Consider the following 25,383-nt stretch of genomic DNA (forward strand, 5'->3'; position numbering starts at 1 on the left):
GCTGCACACAGCAGTCCACCCCTAAACCCAGAGACATTTATTCTTAGCTAATCATTTACAATTAGACCCTGCTATTTTTAAATAGCAAGTTTCCATTTTTGCTTTGATTCTTCCTGATGCATAACTGAGTTTGTTTTATTCATTGAATGTTTGCCCTACAGCTGACTGAGTTGAATTGAACTAGCAATGTGCAAAGTTGACAAAAATAAAATAAAATTGTTCACTCCCCTCAGCAGTGAAGTGCTCAATAAAATGCAATAAGATAAGATATAATTATGGAGAGGAATTTTTAATTGGATTGTTATTGTCTGACATTTAGTACAAAAACATGTCTAATGTATATTTTTTTATGAAAGAGTAATGAAATGATGCTAAAGATTAAACTTTTGAAGGGAGGCCTTTTAATGCAGAGGTGTGTGTGTGTGATGTACATAATATTTATGCACACAATATGCAATGTCATAGTTGGGAATATAAATAAAAATGAAAAGTTAAGTTCAATATTGAGTATGTATGTGCTTTGAATGTAACTAAGGAAGAAACATTGTTTAGTTAAAACCTGCCTACTTTTGAGCTTTGACCTCTCCAGTCAAGGAAGTATTTGAAAGGCAGCAACTCACTTGTGATTAAAGCAACTAGTTGTAGATGTGGAATTGTTCATATGTTAGTGTCAACGATCCACCACAGGAAAACTGGTCATTTGGCCCACTTAATCTGCATCAAACTTACCCACCAGTTTGTGTCAATCCTGTTTTTTTGGGAAAGCAAAATAGGAGACCTTGGAATCATACAGTCAAGGAGCGTGGAAACGGGGTCCTTCGGTTCACTGAGTCTTTGCTGACCATCAAACACTCATTTGCATTACTCCCATTTTATTCTCCCCAGGTTTCCGTTAACTCTTTTCTGCACCTCCTCCCCTCACTTACCCCTTGCCCTATATTCTGCCTGTGTTCACTAGGGCTAGCCAATCTAACACGTATTTGGAAGGTCGGAGGACACCAGAGCACGGAGGAAGGAAAGATGGGGATCCATACTATCAGAATGTACCAACTCCACAAACAGAATCAGAGGTCAGGCTTGAGGCAGCAGCTCCACTGGCCACGCCACTGTTCTCGGACAGGGATTGACCTGAAAACTGGAAGCTTGTCAAAAATGTTCAAGGTTCAGAGCGACTCATAATTTTATGGTGGTTTTTGTGTGATTAATCTTCATGTGAAGACAGTATTCAGGATAATATTCAGTCTTTTCTGTAGTGTAATGGTCATAGCAAACTATCGTTCACCACATGTGGTTTTCTTTTGAACTAGTTTCTGAGACTTTCATTGCACTCACATAACAGAAACGTGCCTTTGAGCAGTTCTTCATGATTTCCAGTGCTGCAGAATAAAATTCAAGATATCTAAAACAATGCCTGCATGTTGATTTCATCCTCAAAGTTACAAACTGACAATAAATGTCTGAACGCGTTTAATGTATTTTGCTATTTAAACAAAAGGTTGTCTTCTTCTGGTCAGGTTCGTTACTTGAAGATCATTGAAAAAAGCGGCTACCAGGCTTTGCCGTGGGTTCGTTATATTACTCAGAATGGAGGTAAGGAATATTTTCATGAATATTAACTCGTTGCTTAAATCTAATCACAAATAAGTTCAAAAGTCATTGCATAATTAGGCCATTCGGCCCATCAAGTCTACTCCACCATTCAATCACAGGTGATCTTTCTTTTCCTCTCAACCCCATTCTCCTGCCTTCTCTCCATAACCTTTGACAGCTTTACTAATCTCTGCTTTAATAATACCTAATGAGAGCCTCCACAGCCAACTGTGACAATGAATTCCATAGATTCGCCACCCTCTGACTAAAGAAATTCCTCCTCATCGCCTTTCTAAAGGTACGTCTTTTTATTCTGTGGCTGTGCCCTCTGGTCCGAGACTTGAAAGGTGATTCTTGAAAGATCACCACTAATGCTTCCATAATCGCCAAGGCCATCTCTTCCAGAACCTTGGGTTGTAGTGCATCTAAGGGTGACTTATCCACCCTCAAACCTTTCAGGTTTTGATGCACCTCCTCCTTAGTAATAGCACTAACTTCTGCCCCCTGACTCTTTTGAATTTCAGACACGTTGCTGCTATGAAGACTGACGCATAAAACATACCCTATTCCTCTGCCATTTCTTTAATCCCCATTATCACTTCTCTGGTATTTTTTTTCACTGGTTCAATGTCCAGTCTTGCCACTCTTTTACAGTTTATATATCTGAAGAAACTTTTGCTATCCCCTTTTATGTTATTGGCTAGCTTCCTTCATATTTCATCTTTTCTCCCTGAATGGCCTTTTTAATTACCTTCTGTTGGTCTTTACGAGCATCCCAATCCTCTAGCTTCCCATTAATCTTTGCAATATTGCATGCCTTCTCTTTTAGTTTTATGCCATCTGTTATAATTACTGAATTTATTCAGCAAGTGTGAACTTTAACTTTACCAGAACTATCTTATGACATTTCTCTTTCACAAAAAAGCATTCTACAAAACATTATCTTTACTCCTGATGCCTTGTAAGCTTGCTGGAGTACTTCCATTTGGGAATGTCTGGGAGGTAGTGGAAGGGATTGTCAGCTACAACGGCCCCATTCCCTCAAACCCCCAACTGTGTTTGCCATGTAAGTCATTAACATGCACAAGCACTCAGATCTACATCCAGTATTAGTTTCCCTGTTTCATCTCCTAAAGATTTTTTTTTTGCTGCTGTCTTCCTCTTTGCATAATAAACCCTCTTTTCATTTCCTGCTAGCATATCCTCAACCAGTAATCACCTCTAACTTTTTTGTCATCTTTGTTCCTAAAATTTTTTCCCAGTACTCAGACCAACGACTATTTTTTGTAATTTCAAGCCTTGATTTCAGTTTGATTCCATCCCGGGTACTTTTTGTAAAATAACCTGTTCCATGATTGATCCCATAGTGTGCTCTTGGAAAATGCCTTGAATACATTGCATGTATTTGTCCTCAAGGGTACCTATCTAGTACATTTTATGTGTAGATGAAAATTCCCGGTAACAATAGTACCATCTATGTTAAAGCCAGCAATACATATTAATGGAGCTACATTTTTACACGCGAATGGAGCATTTTTCATCACATTGGTGATTGTGCATTGCAGTTGATAGGGAAGCTTTCAGGAAGATTGATCATAATGTACAATACCCAGCCTCAGACCTCTTGTAATTAAAGTAGAAATTGGTTTGGTGGGCCAGTTGCATTTCTTGTCAGTAACCTTGGCTGGATGCCCTGATGAATGTCAGGAGTAGAGTCCATCGAGAAGAAGGTACAGGAGCCTGAAAGCTGACCACTGGGTTCAAGAACAGCTTCTTCCCAGTAACCAGCAGGTTCTTAAACATCACACAACACTAACTTTACCTCAACAACTGTGATCTCCAATGGACTGTCTTTGGTTACACTACAATTTTTTTTCACGATTATGCTTTCCATAATAATGTATTGTATTTTTGATTATTATATTATCTGTGCGTTATTGTCCTTACAGGCCTATTAAGCTGCAGCAAGTAAGAATTTCATTGTTCAGTTGTTGGTACATCTGACGATTAAACATTCTTGTCTCTTGACCCTTCTTGATGGTTCCTGCAGATCACCGAGCTAGTGCCAATACTAATTGCTTCTATCAACAATTGTCTACAAGTTTGTTTTTTCCTGTGTGGTTGTGAGCAAGGTTAGGTGGTAGGTAAAACAAGTGAGGTGGTTTTCATTACAGGAGGAATACAGTGCAATGTAGGGAGATCTTTTGATTAGTAAGGGTGTCTGGGATTATTGGGGAGAAGGCAGGAGGATGGTGCTGAGAGGAAAAGATGGATCAGCCTTGAGGCAGAGGAGACTTGATGGGCCGAATGGCCTAATTCTGCTCCTATAACTTATGAACTTCCTATTGTAATGAAAAACTCCTTGCTTATTTTACCTGCAAGCTAACCTTTTGACTCCCGCATGAAGATACCTATAATTCATTAGCTCCGCGCCATTAAATAATATTCTAATTTTCTGTTCTTCCTATGGATGAACAAGTGTTCAGGACCGTAAGTCGATACCTGGAGAACTGTGACATGGCAGCATTTGATAATAACCTAGCTGATTGAAGCATTGTTGACTAATCAGTATATTATTTCCACATATTTGTTTTGGGAATAGGGACACCAGCAACCACATCACATTGATTTGCTATTCCTGCTCAGCTTGAAAGCATTAGGCTTAATCCAGGGAGCCCTGATGTTAGGTTGATGATGTAAAATGACCTTCCCAAGATCAAGCTGGGATTTTATAGCAGTTTATGTCTGCATGCTTCCCCATTACTGGTTCAGAAAGGATGAAATTCAGTGGAAGAGGTTAAACCTGTAACTTCTGGATTGCATATCCAATACTATAAACAATAAGCATCACACCCACTCTGTCCCTGATGAGTATTCATGGAAGTTTGGACCGTTAACAGCATATTAGAAAGGATTGTGTGTACTGGGTGCACAAGCTAGAGAAAAATTGGTGTCTTATTAAGTGATTTGATTTTGGAGAATGTGAGGAAATGGTTAAGAAGAAGGGTGAGCAGATGAATGTGTTCAGATATGAGGACAGACTGAGTTAACGGTAGAGCTTCAAAGTCATTATTAATTTATGAAGTACTGGTGATATTTTCAGGAAAAAAGTATTGTGATTTTATCTTTAATCTCCTTGTTTGTTCTCCATCAGTTTGTTAAGTTGTCATGGTTGTTTCGCAATCGTCTCTGATTCAGAAGGTTCCTCTGTTCAAGTCCTGACCAGCAATTTGAGCAATAATTGATGGACATTGAAGGATACAGCATAGAAACTGGCCCTTCGGCCCACTGAGACCATGTTGGCAATCGATCACCCATTCACACTAGTTCTATGTAATCCCATTTTCACATCTCACTGCACAGAAGGGGCAATTGACAGAGGCCAATTAACTGACAAACTCGCAAGTCTTTGGGATGTGGGAGGAAACTCACGCGGTCACAGGGAGCACGTGCAAACTCCACACAGACACGACCCAAGGTCTGAATTGAACTGAGATCTCTGGCGCTGTGAAGCAGAATCTCTATCACTTGATTTATTCACAAAATGCTGGAGTAACTCAGCAGGTCAGGCAGCATCTCAGGAGAGAAGGAATGGGTGTCTTTTTAAAAGACACAACACAAAAATCAAATTAATACAGTAAATTAGTCCCTAGTGATATAAGAGTTAACAGTCCTGATGGCCTGTGGGAAGAAACTCCGTCTCATCCTCTCTGTTTTCACAGCGTGACAGCGGAGGCGTTTGCCTGACCGTAGCAGCTGGAACAGTCCGTTGCTGGGGTGGTAGGGGTCCCCATAATGTTGCTGGCTCTGGATCTGCACCTCCTGATGTATAGGTCCTGCAGGGGGGAGAGTGTAGTTCCCATAGTGCGTTCAACCGAACGCACTACTCTCAGCAGAGCCTTCCTGTCCTGGGCAGAGCTGTTCCCAAACCAGATTGAGATGTTGCCGGACAAGATGCTTTCTACAGCCCCAGAGTAGAAGTACTGAAGGATCCTCAGAGACTCTGAATTTCCTCAGCTGTCTGAGGTGATAAAGGCGCTGCCTTGCCTTACACAACAGGGGGCAATGTGTGTTGTCCTTGTCAGATCCTCTGTGATGTAGTCTCCCTGGTATTTAAAGCTGCTCACCCTATCCACATTAATCTCATTTATCTCCAGTGGCGTGTATGTCCTCAGATGTTGAGCCCTTCTAAAGTCCACAATCAGTTCCTTCGTTTTTGTGTCATTCAAGAGGAGGCTGCTGTCCTGACACCAGAGTGCCAGATCAGCCACCTCCTCCCGGTAGGCCTTCTCATCGTTATCGGAGATCAGGCCCACCACCACAGTGTCATCAGCAAACTTGATGATGGAGTTGGAGCTGAACCTGGCCAGACAGTCATGTGTGTATAGGGAGTACAGTAGGGGGCTAAGGACACAACCCTGGGGGGATCCTGTGTTCAGAGTGAGGGGGTTAGATGTTACTTATAAAGCATTAACATCTGTCTTTGGGAAAAGAAGCCAATTATTCTTCAGTGCTCCATATGTGGCCTCACCAATGCCCAATTAAACTGAAGCCCTTAGATAAGTATGTAAGCCCTTTTGCAATAAATAGTAAAATCGTGAGTTCTCCCCAATATTTGTAACATATTTACAGACAAGCTTAGTGCTAGTCACGCACCAAGCCACCAACATCCTCCTCCTCCATCTCAGATTGAAATCCTTACAATCTTAAACCATTCGTCAAAATAGTTGTGGAACTCTGTGGAGTTATAATGGACATTGGTCACTAATCTATCTCCTAAGATGGAAATGGGGAAGTTGAGAAAGGAAGTGAAGAGTTGATAGCAAACTTGATGAGACTTTCATGTTCAATTCAAAGCAGGAAATAGCACTCGGACAATTATCGAAGATTACATTGATAAAATTGGAGTAAACTTGTTCTGGGGCAAATGGTTGAGAACAGGTTTTATGCGTGCGATTTTAAACATTGTCTAACCCCTACCCACCTCACTTGGGTGGTCCAGATAACTCCTGAGAGATTGGTCCTGCCGCTTTCCTAAGCAGGTAGTTCCTCATCTAGCCTAATGGGACCTTTGGACAATGCTTCTTGTTGGTAAAAGCACAGCCAAGATCACCTGCACTATCATCAGGATTTCAGGAAACTTTTAACTCCAACCCTCCAATTTAAAAAAAAATGACAGAACATGCAAAACGACAAAAAAACATATATTTTATGCTGAGCTGATTAGACATCCGGAATGAACTGCGGCCTGCAAGTGAAACATGGCTCTCAGTAGCCTGCTCTGAGCTTTAAAAAAAGGTTAGATAATTTAAGAGTATAAGAATATCTAGCAACAGGATTGTGTCATGGGGTCCAGAATGTCCTTAACATTTTGTTAGATCACAATGCATTTCGTTCTTAAAAAGAAAATGTTTCAAAAATGCTAGATTTTTTCACATCATGGAAAGAGGTGTTAGTGCAGAAAAATAGTTTAAGCAAAAGATCAGCCATGATCTTATTGAATATCTTTCATCTGAAACGTGAACACTATTTCTCTCCCAGCAGATGCTGCTCTTCCCTGGTAACTTATTTGTTTTATATTCCTTTCCCGTATAGTTTTTAGTTATATAGTCATTCCCAATTATGTAAACTAAGAGCCAGTGTAAATATTTTTCAACTTTCCGTATAAATTAAATTCCTCATTCATCACGTAGCTAACTGCTCCACCCTCACAAGACCCACAGTGCCCTTCTGTCAGTACATAGCCATAACTACACAGCAACCCAAAAGGTCCAACCAACCTCTTTTACACCTGGAATGCAGCTGCTTTCGATTTATAATTTTTGGATATTTTAAAGTTAGTTGGGAACTCTGTGCAGTAAATGTGGTAGGAAGTAAGCAGTCCATTGGGAATTTTCTCTCCAGTCTGGTTACAATTTGGATCTAGTCTACTGCTTTTTCATCATATTTTGTTTTGTGATTTTGGTGAATAAAGATCAGCTGAAAATCCTGTAGAACGCAGCTGTTGTCTGACTTGCTGAGTGATGCCAGCGGGTACTGAGCCATCGAGATCAGGCAGGCCCAAGATTCATTTGCTGATCTGTGTTGAGTTAGCTCTTTTCTGTCAAGTGTCAGGGGGCATGCTGCAATTCACGTCAACTCACTTGGACCAGGAAGTAATAATTCCAGCCAGCATTCCCAGAGCATTGTATTGTGCAGCTAGTTGGCGAAGGTACTAGAAGATTGCTAGCACCTGTATGGCACTGCCACAGATTGGATTAAGCTATAAAGTGCGAGGAAAAAATATGAGGAAGGGATGGAAATTCTGCCAGCTAATGAATGGTAAACAGTTACAAAATGACTTGTATTAGACTATTATCCTGGAGGTGTATTTGTGGACCATATGGTTGGCGTAAAGCTACAGTTAAGGGTTTGAAGCTGAGCCAAAAGATAATCCATTGCTACTTTGACTTCAATAACATTTTGATTAATTTTAAACGCTAATTTGATTGCCTAGGATGTACCTAGGAAGATTGATTGATGGGGTAGTAGCCTTTCTCTATATGGACCGTTAAGGCATTTGATAAGGTCTTGCACGGGAGATTGGTTAGGAAAGTTAATGTATCCATGGATCCAAAATTAACTTGGTAATTGGAGGCAGAGAGTAGTGGTGCAAGGTTGCTTTTCAATTGGAAGTCTGTGATCAATGGTGTACTGCAAGGCTCAGTGTTGAGATCCTTGTTTGTGATATATGTTAATTACTTAGATGGGAATGCAGGAGGTATGATTAGTAAGTTTGCATATGACAGGAAGGTTAGTGGTGTAGGTAGTGAGGAAGGTTGTCTTCAGCTACAGCACAACATAGATCTGCTGCAAAAATTAAATGGCAGATGGAATTTCATCAAGACATGTGAGGTAGTACTGTTTAACACTGTTATTAAGTCAGATAGGGCAGGACATGTACAGTAAATGGCAGGGCACTAAGGAATATAATGCACTAAGGAATTTTATGCACAAAGGCAGCTCGGGGTCCAAATCCATAGATCCATGAAATTGGCAACGCAGGTTGTTGGAGTTGTGAAGCAGGTATATGATAGGCAATAGACAATAGGTGCAGGAGTAGGCCATTCGGCCCTTCGAGCCAGCACCGCCATTCACCGTGATCATGGCTGATCATCCACAATCAGTACCCCATTCCAGCCTTCTCCCCATATCCCTTGACTCTGCTATCATTAAAAGCTCTATCTTGAAAGCATCCAGGGAATTGGCCTCCACTGCCTTCTGAGGCAGAGAGTTCCACAGCTTCACAACTCTCTGAGTGAAAAAGTTTTTCCTCATCTCCGTTCTAAATGGCCAACCCCTTATTAAACTGGTTCCCTGGTTCGGGACTCCCCCAACATCGGGAACATGTTTCCTGCCTCTAGCATGTCCAATCCCTTAATAATCTTATATGTTTCAATAAGATCCCCTCTCATCCTTCTAAATTCCAGAGTATACAAGCCCAGTCGCTCCAGTCTTTCAACACACGACAGTCAAGCCATTCCGGGAATTAACCTCATGAACCTACGCTGCATTCCCTCAATAGTAAGAATGTCCTTCCTCAAATTTGGAGACCAAAACTGCACACAATACTCCAGGTGTGGTCTCACTAGGGCCCTGTACAACTGCAGAAGGACCTCTTTGCTCCTATACTCAACTCCTCTTATTATGAAGGCATGGCTCAGAGCATAAAATATAAACTTTGGGACATTATATTGCACCTTTACAAACTGTTGGTTTGACTGCGGTTGGAGTATTGTGTGTAGCTCGGGTTGCCACACCATAAGAAGGATGTGGTTGCACTGGAGAGAGTGCAGAGGAGATTCATCAAGATGTTGACTGAATTGGAGAACTTTAGTTCTGGGGAAAGATTGGGTCGGTGAGTTTTGTTTTTTCCTGGAAAGAAGAAGGCTGAGATGTAACATGGGAAAAGTGTATAAAAGAGGTAAGAAGGTAAGAGATGTTAATAGTGTAGATAGTCAGAATTTTGGTCGGTGTTTCTAAAACGAGGGTGTAGGATTAAGGAGAGATGAAGCATTTTTAAAAGGATTTGAGTGGAAAGTGGTTGATATATGAAACTTGCAGCTGGTGGAGGTGGTGGATTCAGATGCAATTATTTTGGAAACAAGGATACAGACCTAACATAGGTAAATGGGACTAGAGTCAATGGATGAAATGATTGGCACAAATATGATGGACGGAAGAGCCCGTTTCTGTGCTGTGTAACTCTGTGTGCAGATATGATACCAATGGTCTATCCTGTGAGCCCTTAAAATATATATATATTTCTGGTGTATGTTGTAGTACTTAAAAGTACATAAATCGTGCTAACTGACCGGGCAAACAATTGCAGTCCTACAACCATCAAAAGGCCATGGAAAGGCATCAAATACTGAACAGGCACCAATAGAGTGAATAATGTTTTGAGTACATCACAGACCTGAACTCAAAGCTTTGTTTTTCTGCATGCATGGCAAGCAGGTGGTTGTGGCTGCAGTGACATGCATCAATTCACACTCTGCTCCAATCCTGTTAGTGTTGCGAAAGTGATTAAGGTTATGTCCTCATGTTCAGCCCTTCTCGAGTTTTTAAATTCTTATTCTGCATTGCAAATTCTTCTGTCGCCTCCCACTTCTTGGAAACCTCCACTCTTTAGCCTTGCAACCCTCTGAATATTTGCACAGGCCCCAGTTCTGACCTAGTAGCAATCTGAATTTTTTTTCCTCCCCTTTTGCTAGTTCTGTTTAGTTCCTCCGTGCCCTCCACTTGTTTTATCCAGTTCAGTTTATTATTGTCACGTGTACCGAAGAAGTACAGTGAGAAGCTTTTGTTTGCATGCTCTCCAGTCAAAGGAAAAACTATACATGATTACAATCAAGAAATCCACAGCGTACAGATAAAGGGTACAAGAATTAGTGCAAGATAAAGTCTGATAAAGTTAAATTAATGATAGTTCAAAGGATTTGGAAAATCCTTTCTCTTTCACTGTTTCATGTTTCAAACCGAAACAACCAACCACTGTTTACACATGCATTGTGCCAATGTTTTTACAAAATTGTGCTAGAACTATTTTATTTTTTTAATTGACTTACTCGGTTATGTTGCTGGGCAGTGAGATGATAGAAAAATTGAGATTTCTGTTGAAGAGTCCAAAAAAGTGTTCAAAGCTTGTGAAACATTACTTAGTCATAGAGTGTGGAAACAGGCCCTTCAGTTCAACTTGCCCACACCGGCCATCATGTCCCAGCTACACTCGTCCCACCTGCCCGCATTTGGCCCATATCCCTCCAGACCTGTATATCCATGGGCCTAACTGTTTCTTAAATGTTGGGGTAGTCCCTGTCTCAACTACCTCCTCTGGCAGTTTGTTCCATGCACCCACCACACTTTGTGTGAAATAGTTACCCCTCAGATTCCTATTACATCTTTTCCCCTTCACCTTAAACCTATGTCCTCTGGTCCTCAATTCACCTACTCTGGGCAAGAGACTCTGTGCATTTACCCATCTATTCCTCTCATGATTTTATACACCTTAATAAGATCACCCCTCATCCTCCTGCGCTCCAAGGAATAGAATCACAGCCTACTCAACCTCTCCCTATAGCTCACACCCTCTACCCCCGGCAACATCCTTGTAAATCCTCTCTGTACCCTTTCCAGCTTGACAACATCTTTCCTATAACATGGTGCCCAGAACTGAACACAATACCCTAAATGCGGCCTCACCAATGTCTTATACAACTGCAACGTGACCTCCCAACTCCTATACTCAATACTCTGATGAAGGCCAATGTGCCAATCGCCTTTTTGATCACCCTATCTAAATGCCACACCACCTTTAACGAACCATGCACCTGCACTGCTAGATCCCTCTGCTCTACAACACTCCCCAGAGCCCTACCATTCACTGTGTTAAAAAGAAAAATCTTGATTCGACTAGATTAACATTGCATCCATTACTAGATTGTGCAGAATTGCTCTATGCTTGCTGACCGTAGATCTTCCAAGTATGTTTTTTTTTAAACGCCCACCTCTACCTGTATGTCAGTACTGAGCTGACTTTATCATTTTTTTTTATTCTTCCCCAAGTCACTTTCCCTAGTACTAAGAGTCACTATCTGCAGACTGGAATTGCATGCACATGCTCAGCCTGAATGTGCAAGCAGTTCTGGTGGGTGAAAATTATTGGCTATTATATAATATGAAGTGAGCGAGGGCAAACGTTTAGTGGAAGTAAACACCCAGCTAAGGAGAGAAACCTTGCTACTTTAAAAACATTTTAATGGTTCTAAATGTTTGGTGATAGGGTTTCTGCAGGTCAGAAATTCTTTTGATTTGAACAGTGAAGATATCTCACCTGCATCCCTGTACCTCATTCCCATTGGCCTGTTGACCTAATCCCTTTGTATGTTAGTGTTTCCATCTGATTTTTAACTTTCTCTTGTCAAATATTTCAAACATTGCTATAATGTTCTGTCATTTTTAAATGAGCAACTTATGTTCACTTTTTGTATTTTATTCTCGCCATGAAAAATGGCTTATCAAAGGACAGTGTAGGAATGTAGTAATGGCAGCCAACTTATTTTTCTGTTTATATTTGTCAACTATCAGCATAATGTCTAGGTTTGTTACATGTGGCCTTTATGGTGGTGCTGGCCTCTGTTAAGAGGGATATTGAACAAAATGTGTATTTCTTTTTATATGATTTTGAAACATAGCCTATGTAAACCGCCCAGACAAATGCTGATTCTTTGAAGTCGAAGTCAGATTATAGTTTGTTTTCCCCAAGGCAATTATCTGGTACTTGCTGTTGGAGTACAAGGAGTTCTTGTGGTTAGGTGAATCGTCCATGTGCTTCATATTGAAGCTCCACCTCATTGGATATGTGGTGCTGCCAGTCATACTGCTGCCTTATTTTCTTTTGAGTTTGAGGAGTTTTGGAGGCTATGCAGTCTTAGAGATGGTCTTGCTAGGTCTTTCCATTGATCAGTGTCTGCCTTTTGACAGGGAAGCGATCTGGCACAGCACATGGTGCACCTATTACAGTGCCCATGATTGTTGTAAAGTCTTCATGAATTATTTTACATGTCAAAGGCTGGTGGCAACACAGGGGAAGGGTGGGGGGGGTCAGAAATATTAGGGGGAAAAAATCACTTCCATTTTCTTTTAAATTTTAATTATACAAAGACTGATCAGGACTGAGTGATAGGTGGCTGACCTATTGTAGAAGTGAGTAGGTGAAGCATTTGAAGGCAGGGATACTTACGAAAACCCCTGGAAATCAGCCAAAGAAGGCAGCCACAAGCCAAGGTCATGATCTCCAACTTTCAGCAACAAAAGACATTCCAATTGAGGTGGCAGTTCAACTGTCTCTACTGTTTAGTCTTTGACACTCTGCTACTCTTGTATGTTAGCTGTATTAGAATCCAGTACCCATTGTAGATGCACTCTGAGGGACCTATGCAAGCTAGCCTGTCTGTGACCCTGATTTATTTGCTCCAGATGTGTACATTCTACTACTTTATGGTTGTCTAGTCGGCAGAAAAGAATTGGTTATGCAAAAATCAGCAGTGATTTTTATTTCCGGTACACTGTTTTAAAATCAGCCATCAATTGGTGAGATTCATCGGTCACATTTGGGAAAAATTCTGTTGCTTGTTTTCCTTGAGTCTGCTTGCAGAATGAGTGCTTGGATTTGAAGCCCAGAAATGCTCTCTTCTATAAATGTATTTTTGGCTTGGCTAAAAATCCAGTCTTCTCGTAATATTAATTTGTCTTGTACAGGTAGTGTATTTCTGAGTTTTATCAATTTGCCATTACATTTTGTTCTGGATGTTCCATTGTTGGATTATCTCTGGAGCTGCAGATTCGTTATGTAAAGTTTACCTGGACAAGTCTTGAGAAGTTGAACCAGTGCAGGGTTTGGAGAGTGTTGTAAAACAGAGAGACCTGGGGATACAAGTCTACAGTTTCTGAAAATAGCAAAAACGGGTATACGGTAATGGCATTGAGCACAAGAGTTGGACTATCATATTACAGTTGCCCAAGATGTGGGTGAGATCACACCAGCGCTATAGTGTGCAGTTCTGGTCACCTAGCTGCAGGAAGGATATCATTAAGCATAAAGGGTGCAGAAAAGATTCACAAGGATGTTGCTGGGACTAGAGGGCTTGACCATTCAGGAGAGAGTGGATAAGCTGAAGCTGTTTTCCTCTGATGCTGAGACATGATCCTTAGAGGGATATAAAGTCATGAAAGGCATAGATAAGGTGGGTGGTCATTTTTTTCCCCAGAATAGAGCAGGGAAAATTTAAATGACCTAAAAGACAACATTTTCCACACAGTGGTTGGTATATGGAATAAGCTGCCACAAGAAGTAATAGAGACAAGTATAATTGCAACTTTTAAAAGACATTTCGACAAATGTGCGGATAAGGGATGTTTATGGGGCAAATGCAGGCAAGTGGGACTAACTCGGGTAGGCACCTCAGTCTACATCTAAGTGTTGCGCTAAAGGGCCTTTTTCCATGCTGTAGGACTATTACGACTCTACGTCTGTATGTCTTTTAAAGATTGCCAGATTATCTGGTAGGAATGCATCACACTTTTCCCCAATAAAATTATAGATGGCGGGTTACAATAGTTTTTTTCCCTTGAACCTTTTCCTTGCTCCCTCAGCCATCCTGCACCTTCTCCTTTAGCCTTTGGCATTTGTACTAAAAAATGGTCACAAAGATCTGACTGCTTCATATTAATCATGCATGAAGCCGTCTCAAATTCCTCACGTTTAATTCCAAGCACCAGTAAACCATCTGACCAAAAGTATGTGAAGAATCTAAATGTTCTAAAATTAAAAGTTGAAAATCTCTCCAATTGGACCTTTTGCTTGATGTTTATTTATCCTTCCTACTCTGATCTAGATTTAGCCACTTGTGGTTTTTTTATTGGAAGCATTTGATCTTTAGCCAGGAGAGTTTCACTGACTGCTGTAGAGCTGCATAACCTATTTATTGCTGCAGAGAATAGGTCATTGTGAGATGCGGTTCCTTTGCTAGGAGATACTTATTTCCAGTTCGCTGCCGTTTGTCAAATGAAAACGAGAGAACACATCTTGACATGGGTGCCTTTCATGGTTTGGGCAAGACCCAGTGAGCCTTAAAACCTATGGGCCCCATTTAAAATATATTCACCACTTTAATGGAGAAAATATGGCAACCAATTTGTATATATTAGGCATAAGCAGTGTATAAGGGTGGGAATTTATCAGAATATTCAATTTCTTTCTGGAAACCAGGGAATTTTCACTATTTTCAGTGACATCTCTGCCAATGTGAGTGGCTCGTGTTCTTTTGGAGGAAGAAATTACTGCTCTAAATCATGCAGAACTAGAGTTTACCCAGTTTGGCTAACCTTCTATTGGAGGCATCGAAAGCCTGCAGACCTTGATTGTGATCTTTTAAATAAACACCAAACACTTCCCCTCCATTCCTGCGAGGGCCATCTTTGCGCAAAGCATTCTGCACAAACTCAAGAATAAGCAGAAGATTTAAGAAAATCAAAATTGACAGCAAATACTAGAAATCTGAAATAATACACAAAGTGCTAGAAAGACTTAGCAGGCAGCCAGTATCTTTGAAGAGAGAAAGAATTAATATTTCACGTTTTGAACCAGGAAAGAGTAAACAAGTTAGATTTCATCAGGCGTGAAGATGGCGAGACAAGATAAGAATAAAGGCATTATTTCCAAGGGTGACTCCAAATGGATTAGTGGGAGCATTTGTTGGCCGGTGTGGGCAAGTTGGCCTAAAGGGCCTGTTTCCATGCTGTAAGACTCTGACTCTATGACTCTATTTACAAGCACATTAAGCTTCTTTGTGCATGTAATGTGTTTGGCCGAACTTTGAGTAACAAATTGCTCTGGTCAAGTGCAAACCTTAATATAAATAGTGAGGTATTGTGACGTATCCTATACAAATAGAATAAGAAAACTCAGCCAAAATGATGACAGACAGAAATGGCCGGTTCTGATACAGATAACAAGATAGCAAGTTATCCAAGTAGATTTAAACTAGGCCCAATGACATCTTAATGAAAGGTACTTGGCTACGCTCTTTTTATGTTTTCATTCAAAAAGTTGTAAATATTAGTGGAAGTGCAAGTATTATTTATAGTCTATCCTTTGAACTGAGGAAGGAAAAGTCAACCACATTGATGGCGTGGAGTCAGATATGGGCCAAACCAGGTTATGATCACAGATTTCCTTCCACAGAACAAATGATGTCAGTGACCCTGATGCATCTTTATTATCATCTGGAAGCTTCATGGTTACCGTTGCTGAAAATACCTTTCTGCATTTATTTGTTTATGTGAATTTAAATTTCTGAACTATGCTGGAATTTGAATTTGTCTCTCTGGGTCAGTGACTATCACTGATAAACTAGTGAATCAGTCATTATGTTGCTCTATCCTGCTGTTTCCATTGCAAATTGTCCCAGCCAGCATGTCAAAATCTGTCCATGTGACACCATGGGCGGCATGGTGGTGCAGCGGTAGAGTTGCTGCCTTACAGTGAATGCAGCGCCGGAGACCCGGGTTCAATCCCAACTACGGGTGCTGTCTGTACGGAGTTTGCACGTTCTCCCCGTGACCTGCGAGGGTTTTCTCCGAGATCTTCGGTTTCCTCCCACACTCCAAAGACATGCAAGTTTGCAGGTTAATTGGCTTGGTAAATGTAAAAAAATTGTCCCTAGTGGGTGTCAGATAGTGTTAATGTGCGGGGATCGCTGGTCGGCGCGGACCCGGTGGGCCGAAGAGCCTGTTCTGCGCTGTATCTCTAAACTAAGAATACCATCATGAAGGAACTGAGTTCTGGTCCGCCTAGATCCCTCTGTTGTACAAAACTCCCAAAAACTCTATCGTTCACTATGAAAGTCTGACCCGTGTCATTTCATATCTTGAAGCACCTTGCCCTTTATCTGATTGAAACTCTCTTTGATATTTCTTGGCCCACTTGCCCAGCTGATCAAGATACTGCTAGTTCCCAGTCTCGTTGTACCCTGTACAATGACAATAAAGATATATTGTATTGTATTGTATCGTTCCTGATAATCTTCAAGGTCTACGATACCACACACAATAGTGTTATCTGCAAGTTTACCAAGCATGCCTTGTGTGTTCTCATCCATTACAGTTGACAAACAACAAAGGTTCCAGCACTGACCCCTGAGGCATATTGAGGAGAAATATTCATTGAAGACCTCGTCCATCTCCTGCAGCTTCAAACATGGATGCCCACTTTGATCCTTGAGAGGACCTATTCTCTCCTTCGTTACTCTTTGTCACTCAGCTTCGCCTTTGCTTAAATTATCATTTTTAATGAAGTCACTGATCTTTAATATTAACTTAATTGCTCTGTCCATAGACAATGCCCAGAAAGGAGCGCAGCAACTTCAACAGACCAGAGACCACACACAATTGTGACCTTTGTGACAGAGACTGTCACTCCCGCATTGGTCTCTTCAGCCACAAGCGACGCTGCTCTAGCTGAGGTGTGCAGCAAGCCCCCAACTTAGATACATCACCCATGGTCAGCCATGACCGAGGGGTCCTAAGAAGACCATGCCCGATTACAATAAGGGCAATTGAACTAGGCATCTAACACTGACTAAGTATACTTCCTTATTCGGTGTTAGATGCCTATTTCAATTGTCATTATTGCATTGGGCATGGTCTATGGACAGAGCAATTAAGTTAATATTAAAGATCAGTGCCTTCATTGGAAATGATAGTTTAAGCAAAGGCGAAGCTGAGAGAGACTGGTTTGGAGATGAATATTCTGGGAGGAGGGGGGGGGGGGGGGGGGGGAGAGGAAGTGATGAAATGTTAAAAGTGATGACATTCAAAGGTACCATTGCACCAAGGAAAATGGTTGTAAAGGATCTGTAAATGATTTTAAAAACTGCTAATTTGACCATTTTTAAAAACACACAATTATAAATTGAATGTTTACGACTTCAAGCACAAATGTTACAGCTGGTATTACTCTGACGTGGATGATGGGTGGATTTACACAATTACAGTTGGCTTTTGCTGACTTGTCAGTGTGTGCTCCAATAAATGGGAATGATAAATGTCCCCAAGGCCTCTTCACTGTCGATGATTTCAGTTCACTTGTTGTGTTCCACTATGAGTTTAATCTGGCAAGCAACACCAGGATGGGTGGTCATGGTGTCCACTTGCTCCCAACATAAATGGATCTAATTCCTTTGTATGGCCACTTGAGGATAGGCATAACATGGAATCATTGTTAAAATATTTTCCATGTAAGTTTGAAAATACATGTTCAAAAATCTTTTACATCCAATGTGGAAACACTGCAGGGTAGTCGGAAACAATTTAATGATGGAAAATAATCAACAAGCCAAGCATCGATATAAAAGACAGCATCCTAAATACAGCATGTTATATTCCCAGAACAGCACTGAGGAGTTCCACATTCAGATTTGTAAAGGGTGTTTAAAAGGTGCAAGAATGTTAAATAGGCAGTGCTTTCCCCTCATTTAAAAAGTGTGAATTAGACTTCATCTGGCAATGTAACATCTATACATTCTTTCAAAACACATGCTCTCAAGTTAAGTAAAGGTTGCTGATTAGTTATCATTCTTATGTGCGTAAGAGTCCAAATAACTCCCCTTTTATTCACACTGTGAATAGGTGTTGTTTTTTATTTGCACGTTCCAATACCCATTACCAGCCCATCATCACTCCCTCTCTAGTATCTCTCTATCCTCACCACATCTGCTCTCACTCACACCTCCCCTCCCACTCCACAAACTCTGAAGGTTTTGTCACGGAAAATGTGGAACTCTTCGGTCGGTGCTGCTCTGAGAATATAATGCGAAATGTTTATGATGTTGTGGAATCACTGAACAGGAATTTGCTGTATTTCTAACTCTTCTGGAACTCATTAAATGGAATGAGGAGAGTTGCAGCCAAACTATGTACACCACAGCACTGACTCTACTCCCAGAGCAGGAACTCTTGTGGATTGTAATGGGCTTGTTTGTAAGTTGATTTGCAAATGTAGTTGAAGAACAATTTGAGTAAAGCAGAAGTTGTTTTAAAGGGAGGAAGAAGGCATGACTGAATCACAAAACGTGTACTTAACACCAATCTTCACCATAGATGAAAATGAGTGTTTGCAAGAGATCAGCATGGGTATCTGACAGGAAGGAATTTGCAGGGCTTTGAGGAGAGAGTAGAGGTTTGGAACTAGCTGCATTGCTCTTGCATAGAGGCAGTGCAGACCTGACAGGTGAAATGGACTCTCATGCTTCCACCACTTAGTGATTCTGTGGGAGTTATTTATCCCCTCTTTATATGTCTCAGATGATTACCCAGGCAATCAATAAAACAAAACTTTGGGTTTCGCTGTGGTATTTGCAACCCATGTGCCAGTTTACTCATAATTTGAAAATCTGCAAGTGATGAGTAAACTGAAGCTATTGAAAAGTGTAAAGTTATTGGATACCACCAAATATCTGAGGGATACTTGGCCTGAAATGGCACATATGTTCATGTGGCTCCATTAACTTTTTGTTTTGTATGTAAAACTTGCACACAAGACCGACATACAAAGCAAAGCCTCTGGGGCAAGGAAATGGAAATTGGTGTGTTTTGGGGGCGATTGTCCTGCAGCAACTGAAATGATCTGTTGGGAAAATCCCTTTAATCCAGACACTAAAAGGAAACTATTTCAGATGGCGTTCGTGAGAATGCACACAAAACTGGACACAGATGTAAGATTATGTGGGAGGAGATCTTATTAAAAAGACACAGCTATAGCAACGTAGACATCCGATTTAAGGAGAAAAATCTTTGGTTCTTGACAATACCTTTGACCAGTTTTTGGCTAGTGCCTACCTGCAAACTCCCAACCTCATTGTCACAATGCCTTGGCATATCTTTTTTGTAGTTACATAGTGACAATATATTGCTAATGGACTGGTGGCTGCTTTGCTCTTTCTTTTTTCGCCCTCTTCCCAACTCAGTCCATGCCCCACCATCTTCAGTTAGCTTATTGGCTTTTGAAACGGAGATCATGAAAGTGGTGCTAATGCTGAAGTGGTGCTAATGCTGAACCCTCTTTTCCCCAAGGCTATACAGGGTGAGATAATTGGAGATAGCTTCTTGCAAAATTGGGCAATAAAAAGGGCATGATTGCAAGACAAAGCAATGAGTTATGATATAGATCAATCAACTAATTTACTAGGTTTCAGGGGTTGAACTAGTTACTCCCTCCTATCTTTCCAGACTGTTGTAGTTATGTAATTTCATCTCTTGCCAGAAGTAATCCATCACAGGGATTTCAGTTATCAATGCTTATGGTTAGCAATGAGTTAAACTAAGTAGAACCTATTCCAACTAACCTACTTGTGATGTACATGTGCAGGGCAATGGACTCCTTATTTGAATGACCTTGCTTTAATTTTTGATAGATGCATACAAAGTTACTTTTTACAATGCTGAAAAGGTTTAGAAATTTCTAATCAAGAAATTGGGGAAGATGCTGACAATTTTGAATTTGTTTGTGATGTAACCAAAGTTGTTAGTCATAAACTAGGCGATGAAACAATGGAGAATAAAGTTGCTTCCCGTACCTGTGCCGAGCATTCCTGGTCACTTGCAAGACAGCCAGTTTTCCATAAGAAAACCGGCTTCTGAGATTTTGAGCTTTAAATGAGCACTCTGCACTGTATTCATCTGGCATTTGCACTTTTAAAATGAAGTATGAAGCATATTTGGGACTATGTGGTCATTTTGCATTAGATCCCTTGCATCCAGGAAGGAAAGGAGAGCAGTGAAGTTATGACCTGTAATCAATGCTGAGTTGTCTGATTTGGCCAAGGTTGCAGCGAGCAGGATGAATGTTTGCTGTGCTGTGTCTCTCCTCACTTGTGCAGCAACCTCTGCTGGAATTACAGGGATGCAAGAATTGCCAGTTACATTTGTCTGTTTTGCCTTCCGGATGGATATGACGAGTTGGTGTGAGGACCCAAAGCAGAGGTTGTAGCAATCCCAAAATGTAACCCCGAGCAACAGAAGCTATAAATGCCAGTTATGGTACATCATGGTCTTGACATTACCGGCAGTGTGCCTAAATGAATTCAATCCCATTTGCTTTGCACATGATTAGGATGTTAAGCAGATGGTATTAGCACATGACATAGTGTCATGTTGCTGCAGATATTCAAAAGAAGCAGCTTTCTTTGTTTCTTGTTGAATCTGTAGAGAGTAATAGAGTGTGAGTTGATGTACTACAGACCACATGTATATAAAAGTTATAAAGTATGCAGCCTGCAGTTTACATTTTGCAAGGTAGTGTTTTGTTGCATGTTCTGAACCTTTTACTCTTTAATTTTGGGTTCTGTGCAAATATTCGTGGCGCCTTTTAATCCCATCTTCTCTCTTTATTTTGTAGACTACCAGCTGCGGACACAGTGAGGCAAGGTTGCAACTGAAGATTGATTGGGAGGAGAGATTCAATTCAGTGGATTGTGTAAAAGTGTTAAATGTGTTCATCATGTTTCAGGTCATTGTCAGAGCACTGACATTCATGAAGAAGGTAAAGCATGTTAAATGCACTCATTCACGGACTGAAATGAAAACAGATACTGTTTGTCCCCTTGTCTCCACTACCCCTCCATCCTGATGCCATCGCCAAATCTTCCTGTTGCTCTTGGTCCCCATGAATAAGTAAACTGAGTTTCTTTGACTATTTTCTCCCTGAGCACCTGAGCAAGTTAACCCGTCAGCCTGAACTTCAGCTTGACATTTGAGTGCTCACTTTGAAATGTTCTTGATGGGTTCATACTTTGTTCTCATTGCTCAGCAGTTGTGTATGATGCCAGTGGAATTTTCATTACCTGAAAGTTGTGATTTGTTGGTTCTGCCTCGATTCCCCAAGTGCTGAAACGGAACACCCATGGTCACGATGGACTTCAAGGAGAGTTGCCAGTCATTCAAATTGCATTTCATCAAGGAGGCGCTAAGGAAAAGTGACCATAAAACCAAGAAGAGTACCTTACATAAAAAAGTATCAAAATGTGCCCCAAGTTTCCTCCAAATATTTATTTTGTTGTAGAAATATAACAATATATTCGTAGTGGTGTAGGATCTGTCCCCAGTGATTCAGGAGTTGCCGTCACCATCCCATTGCTTTCCATTTGTTGGGGACCATTCACATTGGCCAATAGACATTGAATTCTGCAGTCTGTTCCCCACTGCCAACTGCAATGAATAGCAGCCACCCAGGGCAGGTCCACGTTGGACCTCACAATTATACCAGTGTGGGCGCACAATTTCTGTTTTGAACTGCCAGTAGGTTCATTCATGTGTTGCCACAGAATGGCCAATTTGTTAATCTTCGCAATTGCTTTCCTCTCTCAGTCTGTCTTTGTATCTCCCCCTCCCCCAAACCAAAGGCTGACTTGGCTTTTAAACTTGAGGGAACATTCAGATAGCTGGTCACTTGAAAGGAAATGTTGTATCTTTTGTACGCTACTGTGCTTTTAGACTTGTATGTGTGTAATACTGTATAAAGTGATAAAGATAGTGTTGGAAAGAATGCAATTGATCTGCACATCTGATCGTTGAACCTTAAGGGTTAATGCAGCATCACCATGACTAACACAATGCTACTTACACTTGTATGTCCAGAGAGCCGATCAAGTGTACTGTGGTTCTAGGTACAGTGTACAATGGAGTAGCGGTATATGGCCAAAGGTTTCAACCTGGGCTTGTCCTAGTTTGAAAGCTAGCTCATTTCTGATTTGGGAGCAGAGGGAATGTGTAACTGGTCCTGCCTCCAGGGAAGGTGGACACCACTAGTTTGGACATCACTTCTAATGTCCTTTAAAGCAACTGAGTTTATTATTCTTCTGCTAGATGAAGAGCCAGAAAGAGGTCCCACTTTGGTATGAGTTTTGGGAGCTGTCACTAAGATGGCACCTTGGGCCAACACTGATCAGCTTCTTGCTGTTGCCTTGTGAAAACCAATATGGGAATGTTGAGATATTCATCAACATCTGCTTGCGTGTCCAGTACCGGCATAGTTTTTTGATGACTCAGCCACCTAGGATATTCTGGAAGGTCCTTGAAAGAATTAACAAGTAGAAGCAAAATATTCAGGAGAATTTGAAAGGAAAAGGGGCGTAGGGGTCATTTTTGATAGGTCTGGAGATAACATGTATTTCTTGCTAGTGTATTTGTAAATCTTCCTAGCATGTTTGTGGCATCCTCAATTTCAGCAAATTGTCCTTATGAAGGCAGTGTGATGCAGAGAGATGTTTGATGCTGCCTCTGTTGTTGACCTTGTGCCCACATGCACCCTGTGGCTAAGTTCAGCACACTCCTGAAGTGGCCTGATGGATGGCAAATAAAAATGTCCTTTAAGTTTAAGGACACAAAGAGCTATATATACCGAGCCTCTGCATCCAGATTTGGAGCATTTTAGACTGATTATGATTTTATCGCTCTACTTCAAAGAAATTTTCTTTGAATTTTTTTTATTGCCCTACAATTTGTTTCTCAAGTTGTTTTTCTACGCCTTTTTCAAGGAGTAACAGTGTTACTCCAAGAATTAGGAGCCGTGAATTCTGCAACCATTAAACATGCCCCTGAATGTGACAATAAACTGAACTAACCGTCTTTACAGAACAGGGCAGTTGGATTTCAGCTCGTTTTCCTCACTGCAGGTGGTCGATATTCAGTAAAAGATGCCTTTGCAAGAACCCCTGTTTTCCTTTGCCTTTGGCTTACAGAGCTAGCCACAGGTGTACCCACGGTGCCCATTCTATATTGCTGGCTGGTAATTGAATTGTCGATCCAACAACTGTATCAACGTGTGCTGAGGTATATGAATGTCAGTATGTTATTCTGTATTTTTTAAGAAGAAAATCAGGCAGCATCACTGGTCCTGCAGGGACTTTGGAATGAAGGTGGATGGATACATTTTAGCAATGCTTGTAGTGAGGTTGCTTCGTGGTACTAGTTGGAAAATTTGATAGCACTGAACGTCAAGCCTGATAAATCCTGCACCCTTGTTTAGTTCCATTTTGGGTGGTGGGAGTACAGTGAAATACGGGACGTCTTGTGATGCCTTCACCTCTTTTGAGTTCTGCTAATTCTAAAGAATCCCTGTTCTGTTGAATATCCTCAAATAGGTTTGTGCCTGCGGTGGATAGCTTTCACAGTTGCAGTAAGTGCACGTGAATGATGGCAGAAGGAACTGTGTGATGGTAATTGTCCACCTGCACAAACGTTCAGGCCAGAATCAGCATGTGAATGCGGAATAGCTGTTGTCTGGATCTGCCTGCTTCGGGAACGTTATTAATGGAATGAGCAATTCATTTAGATAGAGCCATCTCACTCCTGGGAGCCCTAATTGGATTATGCAAGAAAACCAAAGTCTTCTGATGCACCAAAGCCAAATGACTGCTTGATTTTAACTGCTCTTTGCCTGATACATGGAGCATGTCTGTACATGTGCTCAGCTTTTATACTGGTCAGGGAACACTCCTCCATGGATCTGGGTGCTGAACTTCTTTGCACTATGTTCCCCATTTCAAGAGACATTTGCATTGAAAAGATTTCTAAAATAGTGTCAATGTCGTCATTGTGTCCCTACTTTAATCCCTGCCACTGGCAATGCAAAGCAAAGAGGCACTGCCAGTTTGAGAGATTACCCTTTGCCCTTTCAATTTTGCCTCTTCCCCCTGTCCTCACTTTTTATTTTTCCGTGCCAAGTAAACTTGAGCAGAAGATGCAGTTGGCGTTAAGTCCTCAATGTTGGTTCCCCTACAATCTTTGTACAGGTTCTCCGATTGTATTCCTGTTGTAAAACTCTTCAAATGCCTGAATAAACTGATGAGATGTAACTCATTAGCTTTCTTAAGAAATTTTCTTTCCCAGCCTGTTACAGATGTTTGTGTTCATTTGCCTTCCTTCTGTGGTGTCAATTTATCAAATTCTTTACATCACTAATAATAAAAAGAAACCGCAAAATGCAGTCTGGAGTATGTGCTTTTTACATGGTGGTTACAGACAAGATGCAGCCAAGTAACAACGTGACAGATGCTAACAAGCAAGTTGATGTGATCACAACCAGACGTAGCCTTCAGAATTATGATTAGAACAGTTTAGTTTGTTGTCCACTTTCAGTATTGTGGGCCTATCACAAAAATGCAATCCCATGGACAGTGGGAATTTGAGATTAAACAGCAAACCCGGGCTTTATTCCAGGTCAAATCAGCTTCTGGTGAGAGAAAAACAGCTAATGTTCCAGTTCGATGATCCCTCATCAGAACTGAAAGTGTATGGTGTGCCATGGGGCAATACCAATGTGCACACTTTGCAACTTGCTTTTTGCATTTCTCTATAAAAGTAGCTTAGAATTTACATAAACATCAATTGATCTTCCTTCTCATTAACCAGGGATAAGCTGGAAAATGCGTTAGTGGAATCAGAATAATTCATGTCTCGGCCAAATACATCTCAGCCACTTTCACGTATCTTTGTGATCACCGCGTGCAATTGATCTGTGTAAATTGTTATGTTTCTGCAGCACCAGTTGCATTTGTAGTGTTGCAATTTGCTTGAGCAGGGATGATGGGATATTCTGAATTCCCAAGGGTCTTTCTGAATAAGACCCATTTGAATTCCAAACATTTTGTAATAAAGGCCATTGTTTCATTCAAGTTTTGATTTTTTGTTTGT

General features: G+C 41.0%; 1 protein-coding gene across 2 annotated transcripts in view; it reads left to right on the plus strand.

The window, feature by feature from the left end:
- LOC144607401 (AP-1 complex subunit mu-1) overlaps positions 1-25,364 on the plus strand; it is a 76,128-nt gene extending 50,764 nt beyond the window's left edge. For both annotated transcript variants that reach the window (XM_078424232.1, XM_078424231.1), the window contains exons 11-12: positions 1,515-1,590; positions 21,089-25,364. In XM_078424232.1, the coding sequence (XP_078280358.1) occupies positions 1,515-1,590; positions 21,089-21,111 (99 nt within the window). In that variant the 3' untranslated portion in view covers positions 21,112-25,364. The remainder of the gene's footprint in view (positions 1-1,514; positions 1,591-21,088) is intronic.
- The last annotated feature ends 19 nt before the right edge of the window (positions 25,365-25,383 follow it).

This window comes from Rhinoraja longicauda, chromosome 28 (assembly GCF_053455715.1).
Source record: "Rhinoraja longicauda isolate Sanriku21f chromosome 28, sRhiLon1.1, whole genome shotgun sequence".
Classification (NCBI taxonomy): domain Eukaryota; kingdom Metazoa; phylum Chordata; class Chondrichthyes; order Rajiformes; family Arhynchobatidae; genus Rhinoraja; species Rhinoraja longicauda.